Source organism: Pseudopodoces humilis, chromosome 20 (assembly GCF_049639895.1).
Source record: "Pseudopodoces humilis isolate 2021_Gansu_Grassland_sample_001 chromosome 20, ASM4963989v1, whole genome shotgun sequence".
Lineage (NCBI taxonomy): Eukaryota > Metazoa > Chordata > Aves > Passeriformes > Paridae > Pseudopodoces > Pseudopodoces humilis.
In genome coordinates this window covers 11,014,165-11,027,069 of record NC_142219.1, presented here as the reverse complement: position 1 = coordinate 11,027,069, position 12,905 = coordinate 11,014,165, and the positions used below count along the sequence as shown (strand labels likewise).

The 12,905-nt window shown below is 38.3% G+C and overlaps 2 protein-coding genes across 4 annotated transcripts in view; one reads left to right on the top strand and one right to left on the bottom strand.

Annotated features, from left to right (window-relative positions):
* The first annotated feature begins 3,285 nt into the window (after positions 1-3,285).
* The window catches only part of RSPH14 (radial spoke head 14 homolog), a 70,794-nt gene continuing 61,174 nt past the window's right edge, over positions 3,286-12,905 (top strand). The window contains exons 1-3 of the mRNA XM_005524610.2: positions 3,286-3,484; positions 4,754-4,856; positions 5,019-5,137. Coding sequence (XP_005524667.2) covers positions 3,286-3,484; positions 4,754-4,856; positions 5,019-5,137 — 421 coding nt within the window. The remainder of the gene's footprint in view (positions 3,485-4,753; positions 4,857-5,018; positions 5,138-12,905) is intronic.
* Positions 8,648-12,905, bottom strand: part of GNAZ (G protein subunit alpha z) — a 49,471-nt gene continuing 45,213 nt past the window's right edge. For all 3 annotated transcript variants that reach the window (XM_088065112.1, XM_005524461.3, XM_088065113.1), the window contains one exon: positions 8,648-10,639. In XM_088065112.1, the coding sequence (XP_087921238.1) occupies positions 10,295-10,639 (345 nt within the window). In that variant the 3' untranslated portion in view covers positions 8,648-10,294. The remainder of the gene's footprint in view (positions 10,640-12,905) is intronic.

The following is a 12,905-nucleotide window of genomic DNA, read 5'->3' as shown; positions in this document are numbered from 1 at the left end:
AGCTTTAAAGTCAGGATGCGCATGCCACTAATGAGACATTCTGAATTATATAAATGTCTTTCTACTCATTAATAATCTTGCTTTCTAATGCACAAAACACCAAAGACAAGGAATAAGAAATTATGCAGCTCTTTTGCATTACCAAAGAATTGTCAATTAACTCATTAATTTAGACATTATTTAGAAAAGCAGAGTGCAACTTAGGATGCTAAAAAATTTTGCTATGTATTTTATTAGGATTTAAATTTTCAACTTTCAGGAGAAAATAAAGCTCTCCAATTCCAACAGTCATATTTTGATAAAGCTGGAAGAGGCTTTGAACCAGGAGACAAGCCTCTCCAACTTTTGCAGCAGACTAAAATGGTTAAAGGGCACATCAAAGCAGACCAGTAATTTTATACAGTGAGCAAGTACAGAGGAAAAAACCTTACAGTTGTGTTTTACAAACGCACATAAAGAATAATGTTTAAGAAAATTGCCAGTCCACTACTTAGAATTAATATTTTATTCTCTTCCATGAGGAATTGCTTTTAAATCACTTCTGGCAGGAATATGATCTCAACCATAGCAAGACAGCCACTTCCCCACAAAGAACCCGGATTTGTAGCTGATGGGTCATTCACCAAAGAAGGTGACATCACAGTATTTATCTCTTACCATATGGAGAGCTCTACTTAGGCTACTTGTGACCATAGAGAACCTGAGAGATCTAGACCCTTGTTATAGTGTGCTCCTTCCCTTCTGGCCAGCTTGAATGAATTTATGGCAACATTAATGTCTTAATCAATGTCAGAACTATTAGTATCGTTCTGAAAACAACAACTCCATGGGTTGGTAAGAGTTTCAAACACTAACTTGCTTTCTGCATGTTCTAGTTGTAGTAGTTCAACACCTCCTAAGAATGGTAAACACCTGTTGTGTATGTAGACTGACTCACTGCTCCTCTCCCAGAGGAAACAAAGCTACAAAAACCCCAGTTCAACAACCTCAGTGAATGCAAAGTACAGGAGGCAACAAGGCAAGCTCACAGATATATTTCAAAATTGAGTGGCCATCTTCACTTACACTTAATGTATTTAATCTAAATCTCACACACATAAGTGTGCAACACATAAGCATATCCCAATTTACCATATCAACAAATAAGACACACTATTACAGGAAAATATTTTAAGAAATAAGAAGCTGCTAAAAATACTGAGAATTATCCATATTTTCCCTTCTTAAAGAGCTGAAAGGGGATTCAGTCACCAGGGAGGGCTGGGAACACAGTGTCTCCATGGCATCACAACCCTCCTTATCTCAACATTGCAAGAACAGTAGCGCCAGCAGGTTCTGTGGATAGACAAAAGATGTGAGGAAGGCATTCAGAAGGCATACATAAAATAAGTTAATGTCATGACCACTAAAAAAATCGGTATTCCAAGCTGAGGTGAAGGACAAGACAGAACAACTCCCACCAAAATCAGAGGTAACACTGAGGGACAAGTCTGATTCGGTCCTGCTCTTTCTACGCTGAGAAAAGTTCATGCTTTTCCCATGGAAATCAGGTGAACTTTTACAAGTACATAGTTAGTGGAAGTCTAATCTAATTCAGGTAAATCACCTGCAAGGTAAATAATCAGCTCTAAAATGTTGCAGAAAAATTAATCCTTTCCAGAAAATACTTTTTAAAGTAGCAATTTTTCTTTTATGGATTTTGAAGATCAACAAACCAGAACCTATTCCTGTAATGCATTTTAATCCGGCTGATCAGAATTACTTTGGATTTGTAAAATCCTTTTTAAGAACTTTGATTATTACAAATGTTACTCAGACATAATGAAAAACATCTCAACGACTTCACTATCTGCACTATCCTTTTATAGCACAAGCTGTTCAGAGCTTTTTCCTGATGCCAGATAACATCTGACAATCCAGAACACCCTTAAATTGTGCCACAACATTGCAAAGATCCGTTCTTCCCGTGTACCTTCCTCTGAACAGTTCTGTGAAACTAAGTAATAATGGAAATCATCACTACACATTCTAGCTGCTCATAGAGACATTCTGGAGAAGGAAAGAAAACAGCCCAAAACTACTCCCCTCCCTTCAGCCCTTGTACCCCAAGGCACTCGTCTGCTGCATTTCTGCCCCTAACTCGACCACCATTTTGCTCGCTCTGAATTTTCCTCGATTTTGTTCAAGTAAAATTACTTTGAAAACAGGGGGCAAGGAAAGATACTCCATATTTCAGCAGCAAACCGAAGTGGAACGGCCGCCACTCCGGGACCTCAAGGAAGCATCGCCGTCCCCTCACGGGTCCCCTCAGAGGCCGCGCCTCAGCCCCCACCCGCCCCGCGCCCCGCTGCTAACTACGCCACTGACGCAAGTCCCTCAGCGCGGGCTCTGCCAAACGCGGTGCTCACGCTGGTGACGCACGGCCGGACCCTGCCCTGCGGCGTTAGTCGCTATTCACGAAGAGGGGCGTACGCAAAGAGCTGGCGCTGTGGCAACCAGGGCACGCGCGCGCCTGAGGGCCGGCCGGCGCTGAGGGGCGGGAGCCGGGGATTCGGTAATGGCACTCGGCGCCTTCGATGGTGTAGTCTATTTCGTTTGCTTTGAAGGGAGAAGTGGAGTTGTTTAGAAGCTGGTTTAACTTTTGTTTTGTTTTGTTTTTGTTGTTAGCAGTTTTCAATATTGGAGGTCGTAGTGTTCATTCCGCTGAGGCGCTTTCCGTCCTGAGGGAAGGGCGGGGGGCGGGGGGGGGGGGGGAGGGGGGGCAGCCCTCACGAATTCCATCAAACGTTGCCGAATTCTGAGGGCAAGTTTTAAACAGATCCCATTTAAAAATGCTTTTTTTTTTTTTTTTTTCCTTTGGGAAAAAAGAGGTATTTCGTTTTCCTTTGAAATTTTAATTTTATTCTTTTGAGACCCCCTCCGATTTTGGGCATTGGGCTGCACCACTTGAACCCTTTAAAAAGCATTCCCTCTATCAAATTTAACATCTTTCCTTGAAATTTTAAGCTTTCTCTCTCTCTCTCTTTTCTTTACAGTGTTCAGTAAGAATTAAACCAGATTAAGACAATTCAACAGATGAGCACACATTAGTGCTGATGATGCACGATTCCAGCCTCTTTCACAGCTTCCTGACAGTGTATATCTGCTAAAAGAGCTCCTTGGGGACACAGAGAACTGTTTAAAGTCAGTAGGTGGCTTTATGGTACATTATCTGCCCAGTCACCAAGTACAGCCATTTTGCAGTAATTTTAGGGATAGGGAGAATCTTTCTCAAGAAGATTTAGGATGGCACAGCCTCATATCTCAGCCTACCTGCCCCCTGATATAGACCCCACCAAAGCTGCTCTGGCCTTTGGGAGGAGGGCCCTTCCTAAACTCAATGAGGAGTTGCAGTCCCCCGAGCTGCTGACGCAGCAGCGGGCGCTGATGGCTCTCTGCGATCTTGTCCATGATCCAGAAAAAGTCTACCAGGCAATAGCATTAGGTGAGTGATCTGTTCTCACTAGCTCTGACACAGTGGGGCAGGATGAGGGGGGAACCCCACTTTGCTTTCTTCCATTACTTTTTCCTTATAATATCTTTGATGACACAAGATGCCCAGGAAAAATTTCCTGTTTGTTTTACCTTAGGTAAAGAATATTGTAATACCATGTACACAACAGTTATTATAAGAATTATCATCACTTTAGGGTTCATCAATGGCTCACTGTTTTATCAACCCCAAAAAATACAAAAGTAGTGCAGAGTTTTTATTTCTTTAGAATCCAAGAACTGTTAAGGTTGGGAAAAACCTCCAAGATAATCCAGTTCCACTGTTAACTCTGCCCTGCCATGATCACCACTAAACCATGTCCCCAGACTTTATTCTGATTTTAGCTAATTCCTATCATAGGCTAATTTAAAAAAAACCCACTTAATTGGTTCCAAGTTATAACCCCATCACATCATCACTTGCTTGCCTAGAACTCAATGAGAAATTAGAAAAGGAAGGAATATAACCAAATTTATCATACTCATAAGGACTACATCTGGCCACCACTTATTTCAAAAGCCTGGAAGAATCCTGAGTTTTGATATCGGGGGGGAAAAAAGCCCCTAACCACAAGCTTATTTTTGCAATTTTTAGCAATCTGTGGTGTATCTACACAGGTAGCTCATTAGGTAACAGAAAAAAATCCTTGTTTGCTACTGCTTTTTTTTTCCATTTACTTCCTTTGTATTTTTTTCCTCTCATAAAAGAGACTAATCATGTTTAAAATTTATTTAGTTAGTGTTTGATGAACAGTTTGATTGCCAAAGCAATGTGAGATTGTTAGTTTGGGGTTGTTAGGTTTTTTGGCTTTGGTCAGTGCCATATGTGCATACACAATCATTAATGGTTCACCACATTTATTTCTGTTCAGAAAAGACAAGTGAGTGTCAACCCTGCAAAAACATGCTTTTCTAAAGACATCAGTAGCTCTACTGGCTTATTTTTAGAGTTATGTCACTTTATATTTGCAGGATTAGGATTTAACTTGATAAGGAGTCAGGAGCTTGTTTGTAGCATGACATTTTTGGCAGTAGGCCTTAACATTGGGAAGTTTCTTCCTTACTTGAGATATGACAATTAGAATTGCACTGTCAGGACAAGCTGAAAATTCTGAGGCGCTTCAAATTGTGAGATAACTGATGAATATTGCTTGAACGATTGAATAATTTCAAATTAATGCTGGAGGTAAGAAATGTTAAAATGAACTCTGATGTCTCATAGGATTCTTGGATAGCCTGAAGACTTTGCTGGTGCATCAAGACCAAACTGTCCGGCAAAAAACAACAGAAGTTCTCTCTGTAATGGCTTTGCATAGTATTGGCAGGTAGGTGCAATTCCAAAGTGATGTTTCAGTGAGAAATAAAAACAGAGTTTTAAGTTTTTTCAGACAGATGCAACATAAAGAAGAGCAGTTTAGATTAAATATCTCAAATATATATAAGTTTTATTATACTGTGTTAGATCTGTCCTCCATTGTTGTTCATAGGGAAGGGCTAATACGAAGTGGAGTCATTTCTGCCCTTGCTGGGCTCCTGGATGATCCAGTAGATATCTGTCGGAAGAACACCCATCAGATTTTTGACAGGCTGGCAAAATTACCTCAAGGTAGGAGTTTTTAAGCAGTTAAATGTTCAAGTAGACAACGCAGAGAAGAAATCAGGTAAATTCACCCATGCTCCAGATTTAATTTATTCCGTTTCCCTTGAAACTAGTATTTAAAAGCAGTATCTTGTCTATTTTTGCTTATCACACTTTTCCTTAGTTAACTTTCTTAGTTCTTATGCAAGTTAAGGCTACCTGCTGGAGATAGAGATTCTGTGGACTGCATGCTTGAATTGGTGTTTCAGAATCTCACATTAAAATTTCACTTTGTCCCTTCTTTCATCACAGTGCATTAGTCTCATAGGCATTCTAATCTGAACATAAGTCTTAAACTTCTCTTCCAGTTGATCAAAATCATGATTTTAAAATTAAAATTTCAATAGAAATTATCAGTTAAAAAGCCATACTGTTTAAATTCATAGCAAAGTATATTGTCTGATAAATTGTTTCATTAATGATGCTTAAAAAGAATTAAATGAATGCTTACAGCCTTGCTAACTGTACATGAATTCTAAAAAAATCTAAAGATGTATTTTTACATGTAAGCAATCCTTTTTAAAATCTCCAATAATTCCATTCATATGAAGGGTATTCATATGTTGGGCCAAGCTACTTTGTGAACAACTTTGTGAACAAGTCTGTAAAAGCAGCTCTGAGTAATTACTCTTGGAAAAGGTGGTTTTTTTGAGTCATGTATTTCATTTATTTAGATAAAAATATAATGTATCTATAAAAATATATACATGCCTGTATTGAAGGGCTGGAAGATAAATCCTGGAGCAGAATTGTGACAGTGTAGAACAGACTCACATACAGAGGGCTACGTAAAAGAGAAACGAAGAGATGCAAAACTTTTCTCTATGAGACAATTTGGGGAAGTATCAGGGATAACCACAAATATTTTCCAATAAGTAGTAAGAGTCACAAGACCTGACATAATTCATTTGACATGTTACAGATACAGAAATAGTCTCTCCTTGGTAATTCATCCCTTTTCAGCTCGCCAAGAAACTGTCTGTCTTTCTCTTTGCATTCACTTCTACACCTCACATCCAGATAATGAGATAGGATGTACCTTGGATCAGCTGGAGGAGGTCAGCAACTCCTGCAGCACTCCACAGCTCGATTTGTGCTGTTCTCTAGAGCTGAGGTAATTTGCAGGGACAATAAAGCAATGTGTTCTGTGCTAGACAGAAAGGAACAGAAGCTGTACACGCCCTTGGCATGAAGTGTAGCTGTTTTAATGGGGAAGTGGTCAGTGACTCCAGCTAGCTCTATGCCAGGCCACCTGGTCTTTCTCCAAACAGGAGTAATTTAGGAAAACATGGTTATTTTGAGTGAATCCACTTACAGAATATTTTTGATTCCTAAAATTTAAGGATGTGTCCCAGTATCTTCCAGGAACTGTGGGATAGTTAAAAAACAAAATGTGAGAGAATGCATAAAGACTGGAAGAACACTGAGAAGTAACATTTCCAGAAAAAACAACAACTTAGTGAAAAGAATTAATGGGCAGAAGAAAGACAAAAATAGATATATGTGTTCAGTAGAGGATAGAAAAGGGAGAAGGGCCAGCAGGAGGAGAAAATTAAGAACATTGAAGAAATTAATAACAAAACTTCCTCTCTGTAAAAACAATTAGTTGACATATATAATACTTGACAATGTTAGTGAAAAGGGTGTTATGCAATGATAAATGACCTCAGAAATAGCAACTGCAAAAATAGTTCTAGAAAAAAAAATCTTTCATTATGGTACGGTTAACACTGGAAAGGTTTAATAATTCTTACCCATTGCCTATCCTGTCCTTTATGGGTACCTAATCCTTTTAGGCAAAGATTGAGGTGGAATGGATGAGGCAATGGATTTTTAAGCTTGCCAGAACCTCTATTTGGGAAGAGCCCAAGAGATAATATTTCTCCTACACTGCTGACTCTTAGTGCCTCCTCTCTTTCACCCTTGAAAAATCATAGCCAATTAAATGTGTGGATAAGGACTCTTTAAGGATACCTTTTTCCCTTCAAAACTTGTTTTGCTGTATAGAGTGCAAATGCTGAAAGGACAGATGGCATTCTTACTGCAGCAGATGGGACATCTCTTCTGTGAATGTCATTGTTGCCCAGGTGAAGTGAAATCCCAGCTGTATTAATGGAGCTCTTTCAGGTGGCAGTGCACTGCATGACTGATAAACCTTAGAACTGAGAAAATATATGCAAATTTAATTGTATGATATATCCAGGTGGGTGACTAAGAGTCAAGGGATTTAATTTCAGCACCTGTCTTCAACCAACAGGCTTTTTAGTTCTAACTTTGCTGTGCCTCAGTTTTCTTATACACTCAGAATTTTTTGTACAGAAAACTCTGTATAAAACATAGTTTATTTTAACATCTTGAAGAGAGAAGACAGAGAATTACTCGGAATACTAAAATCAAAAACATCATAGGAATTCAATTATTAGAGAATAGCAAGAAATTGCTGTTCAGATAATGTGATTATGTGACTTGATTATTTAAACATAATTATTTACTTCTTTGTTCCTCCCCATGCCTCTGATTTAAGTCAAGTAGGAGCACAGGTGGTGCTTCACTTTCTTTTCTCCTTTCCTAGATAGCTTTCACTCAATGAGGAATGGAACTGGCTGCTTTCCCTTAGAAATCCCCTTGGGCCATTGTTAAAATGTCCTGGGTTCTCCACTTCTAATACTTATGGTAGAAAGACCTTCTTAGTTGAATAAAGATTTGGTTTTTAATATAAAGTGTCTGTTACCCTCCTGATAATTGACTACACTTTTGGTTTTATTCAGCTTTCTTACCTCGAAGCTATGCTGTAATGAATGCTGGTGTTTTCTTGTCACTTCTTTCCCTAATCTATAATAGCCACAGTCCGATGAAAGAAAGAGGTGAAGGAGACACATCTAATAAACCATTCATTGGGAAAGGGAGCCCTGACTCACTTCCCACCTTTTCCACAAGTCAACTGGCAAATAATTGGATATTACATGTAAAAAGCAAATTAGATTAGAAATACTGCACAATTTCCCAGGTAAATTATAGCGATTTAATAGTAAGCAAAGTTTAGAGGAACTTGTACTAGCAATTACTGTATACAGATTTTAGTAAACATGCCAAGCAGCCTGAGTGCAAATATCCCAAGTAGGCAGCAGTACTTCCTCACTACAAGTGAGACCTAAAAACTCTGTGTGCCTTGACAGACTTCTTATATCTTGAAGGCACAGCCTCATTTACTCTTTTGCCTCTACTCTTCAGGTGTAACAATTGGCAGGGAATGCTAAAAGGGGCCCCATGTCTTCACTACAGGGATAAAATATCTTGTGCAAAATTAGATTAGAAGAAAACTTCACAAGTATTTTCCAATTAACTATCATGACACTACTTAATGAACACACTATAGACACGTTCAATATCATTTGAATTATTTATTTTTGAAGTGGACAATTTAAATGTTGATGTTATTAACCATTTTGTTTTAATTTTCTTAGAGCCCTTGGCTGAGATTTCTTGCACTAATTGTAGTACATAAGGGGAACAAAAGTAGAAGGTGATTTTCCAGTGTGCATGTGTGTCTGTGTCTCTGTGTACGTATGTGCTTTACAGTTATCAAACATATATTTACACACCAACTTTACACTGAAGTCTTTAAGAAGTCTTTTCTATGGCAGGGGAAAGAACCAACTGACCAAAGACTTAGGTCTATATAATCCATATGAGATTTTCCAGTACAGTCCCACAGAGCTTCTTATGCATTCAAACTTTTGCCGGAATGTTACTCCATCCAGTAGTGTTTCTTTATGAGATGAAACCTGGAGCTGAGGATTGCATCTCTTCAGTTTCCTTAACTTGACTAAACTGTAAATAATTTAAATTATTAAATTGAAATATAAAGACATTTAGTTATTGTTCATATCGCTCATCTTTAACCTTCTAATAACACATCACATTTTAAAAATAATTTAAAAAAACAACAAAAAAAGACTTTGGAGGCTATATACTACACAATCTCCATGGCTCCTGCTTCTTGGGAAATCTGTTACAATATTACGATACCCAGAAGGTATTTGGAGCAGTGGAACAGAATTGTCCGTTGGCAACTTTCACATTCAGCAATCCAGACACTACAACAATAATTTAAAAAATTGCTTTGTGATTTATTTTTTTAATCTGTATTAAAAAAGGAACACTAACCTACTTCTTAAATATAATTTGGTTTTTCATGAAACACCACAAGATTTGGCAAAAAAAGATGTAAAAGAAGACTGTTTGGATGTATAAAACTCCTTATCAGTAGAAGAAACACCGACCTTAATTTGGCCTATTCAAAGATTCATTTCATGTAATTTTGCTGCATATTTGAAGCCATAAAGAGCAGAAAGAGCTGCTAGTCAGTTTGGAAATCACAAAACAGTTGCGCACCAACAATTCCTTTAATAGGCAAGGTGTCCATGAGAAACAGTAAAGTAAAGCAGAGGTGTGTACATAGTATATGCTTAGAGTCATGTGCATGTGCATACATGATGGATGTGTACATACTCTTGACTGTGGATACCAATATTGTGGGTGCATACCCACTCTACAAATTTAAGTAGTATTTTGCTTAAACTCTCTCATTCAGTAGCTTCTGGTTTGAACTAGCTTTTCTCCCCAACACAAGCATTTTGCTCCACACCCTGCAAACAAGTTCATCTGTCACTCACCAGTTTTATATTTTTATGTCAATAAAATTTTAGGACAACCGGATGAAGAGTAATTTCTTACACAGAACATGATAACACTCCCACTGTAGGAAATGGAATGAAACAAATGGAATAAAAGTGCAGTGACTGTGGTGAAACATCTCCACAGAGTTAGGCCTCAATCTCTTTTTTTGTTTTTGTTTGGGGGTTTTTGGGTTTTTGGTTGGGCTTTTTTTTTCACTGGGGGTGTTTGGTTTTCTTGGAGAGGAGGCTCTCACTCTCCAGAACATATATTTGGGGGAAATGATGTAGCAGGTTAAGGGGGCATAAGAGGAACTATGTTCATATATCAGATTTCCCCTTTTCTTTCCTTGGGCTATTAAGCATTGCCCAATTTTTTTCCACTAGAAGTGGAAGAGGTTAGCCCCTTTTTTATCACTCCAGGAAAACAGATTAAACCCAAGGATTCTTAGCAGAGGCCAATATATTTGAGATTGTTCTGAATGATGACATCTGTCACTGCATCAAACACAAATTGTATGTTACTGGTATCAGTGGCACAGGTGAAGTGTGAGTAGATCTCCTTGGTCTCCTTGTTGCGATTCAAGTCCTCAAACTGGCGTTGGATGTAGACTGCTGCCTCCTCATAAGTGTTTTGGCCTTTGTATTCAGGAAAGCAGACTGTTAAGGGGATGCGTCGGATTTTTTCTGCCAGCAGATCTTTCTTATTCAAAAAAAGGATGAGGGAAGTGTTGATAAACCAGTTGTTGTTGCAGATGGAATCAAACAGACGCAAACTTTCTGCCATTCGACTCTGCAGGAGAGGAAACAACAGCATCAGCAATAGTGTTTCAGCAGAGCTGTGGAAAGCTCACAGCTCTGTCTGCTGCCCTGAGCAGGTAAACTCAATTTATGAACAACTGAGCATGATCACCACAATTATGTTCGGCAATTAAAATCCAATGCTGCTATAGACTGAAAGAAGAGAGGTCCGTTAAAGATAAAGGTTCCTGAGGTATTGCTGCTACTGTGATGCTTACACTCATGCAGCTGGAGCTATCCATGGTACCAGGCTCTTGGGAGGCTGTGTTTATTGCTTGGTTTACACCTATAAATAGGTGCAAATAGATGTAATGTTTGGAATAGAAAATATTATAGTTTATTAAAGTGAATATCACTCAAGTATTGTCAAAAGTAGATACAGAATATGTCTTAATCAGGCACTTTTGGCAAGGTGAATGTTTTTCCAGCATGTTTAGGTTTCAGAAAATGTTATGCATACATCATGAGTCATGGGAGTGATCCAGGGTAAGTGAAGGGCAGGGATTTGGGATATCAAAAACCAAGGGTATATTTGATTTACAAGGTTATGTGCAAATGTGTATGTGTTCCATTTGTCTGGCTTGTGTTCGGAGGGGATGAAAATGATCAGAGTCTGGGCATTTTTGTTGTTTAACTGTGAAGTATTCTGGCCAGTTCTCCAGTTTGGCAGGAACAAACAGTGGAGGCAAGAGGATGACTTGGGCTTTTAAAAGAAATAAAGAATTTTGGGCCCAATTCTTCTGAAATTTGTATCAGTTGCACGTAGTGCATCTCCCTTGACTTCACTAGAGTCACCTGGTGAGAGCATGCACTGTTTACATGACACAAAAATTACACAAAAATTTATATGAAAATATTATTTCTTTAAAATTTACTTTCTATTTTGTTTTATTTGGAAACAAAATACATTGTATTGTTATTATTTCAAAGGAAATCTACAACTGTTTTGATTATTATTGTAACACTAAAGTTGTATGCTGAAAAAATTGCCCCTTAAGAAGGCATAGTTGCTGAAATAGGAGCAGGCTGGTTTACATAAACTTTCCAAATTACCTCTTACACTTTCCTCACTTTGTGTTGTTACTCCTTTTCATTTGCTAAGGATTGACTTGGTCAGAATTGCATCCTGTGTTCTCTGAGTTCCATGAAGGCACTGATTTAGCTGTGTTTGCAGTGAAACCCGAGGCTGGTGGCAGTTCCTGGTCCTTTCCAAAGCCCTGGGAATGCCGGGAGGGCTGGCACTGCCTCGGCAGCCAGAGGCAGAGCTGACTCACCAGCCTCCTGAGGCACACTGAAACACAAGCTCAGTCAGACGGTTCTGATTTGGGGGCTGTTTGTTTGCTTCTTCAATTGTGAGGTGGGGTCTTCTGACACTCCAGCCTACTTTATATATGGACAGATTTATAGGTATAAAAACATAGCTTCAAAAATACATTTGAGCATTTCTTTTCACTAGTGCAAATACTGACACAACAGATAATCCTCTAAAACATCATAGATCTGTTTTCAAATACTCAGGATTTCCTTTCCTGATTTTGTAGCTGATAATAACCAAGCAAGAAATTTTTATCTCAGTCAAAATGCTTTTTCTACTAATAGTCTGAAAAAAAAAATCTTTTAGAGCTAATACAGGTCTTTGGCCAACTCTCAGAACAATCATACCAACAGGATATTGCATTTTAAGAGGTTTGTGTTCATTACTGTATTTTGTAGTGAATCATAACACTGTCCCTCTACTACCAAATCCGCCATTGGAATCTGTAATCCAAGGACAAAAGCAGAGAGTTAAAACTTCCATAAATTGGTAGATGTTACAAACATCGTACAAGAGGAAAGACAGTTTTAAATTATTGTAAACTTGGTGATCTATTGTGTGATGTAAAGAAAATACTAGTAAATTGTTGATCTTGACACCTAAGACATTTCTTCTTGAATGTAATGTTATAATACTGGCTCAATATCTGAAAGTCACAATATCCTTAACTAAACTGAATACAATTTTTTTTAGTTAAAAGCAAGTAAGTCAACCAAGAATCATTTCCAACAAAGATGCAGGTGATATACCAGTTGCGTGGTATAAATGTGTGATATACCTTGGGAAATGAATCCCCCAAATCCAGGTCATGATTTTAATAGCCAAAGAAGGAAAAAGTATCAGAAAGGAAAACCCAAGTCTTCAAATCTTACAGTCATACAGTGGTTTGGGCTGAAAGGGACCTTAAATACCACCTAGTTCCAAATCTCTTGCCATGGCCATG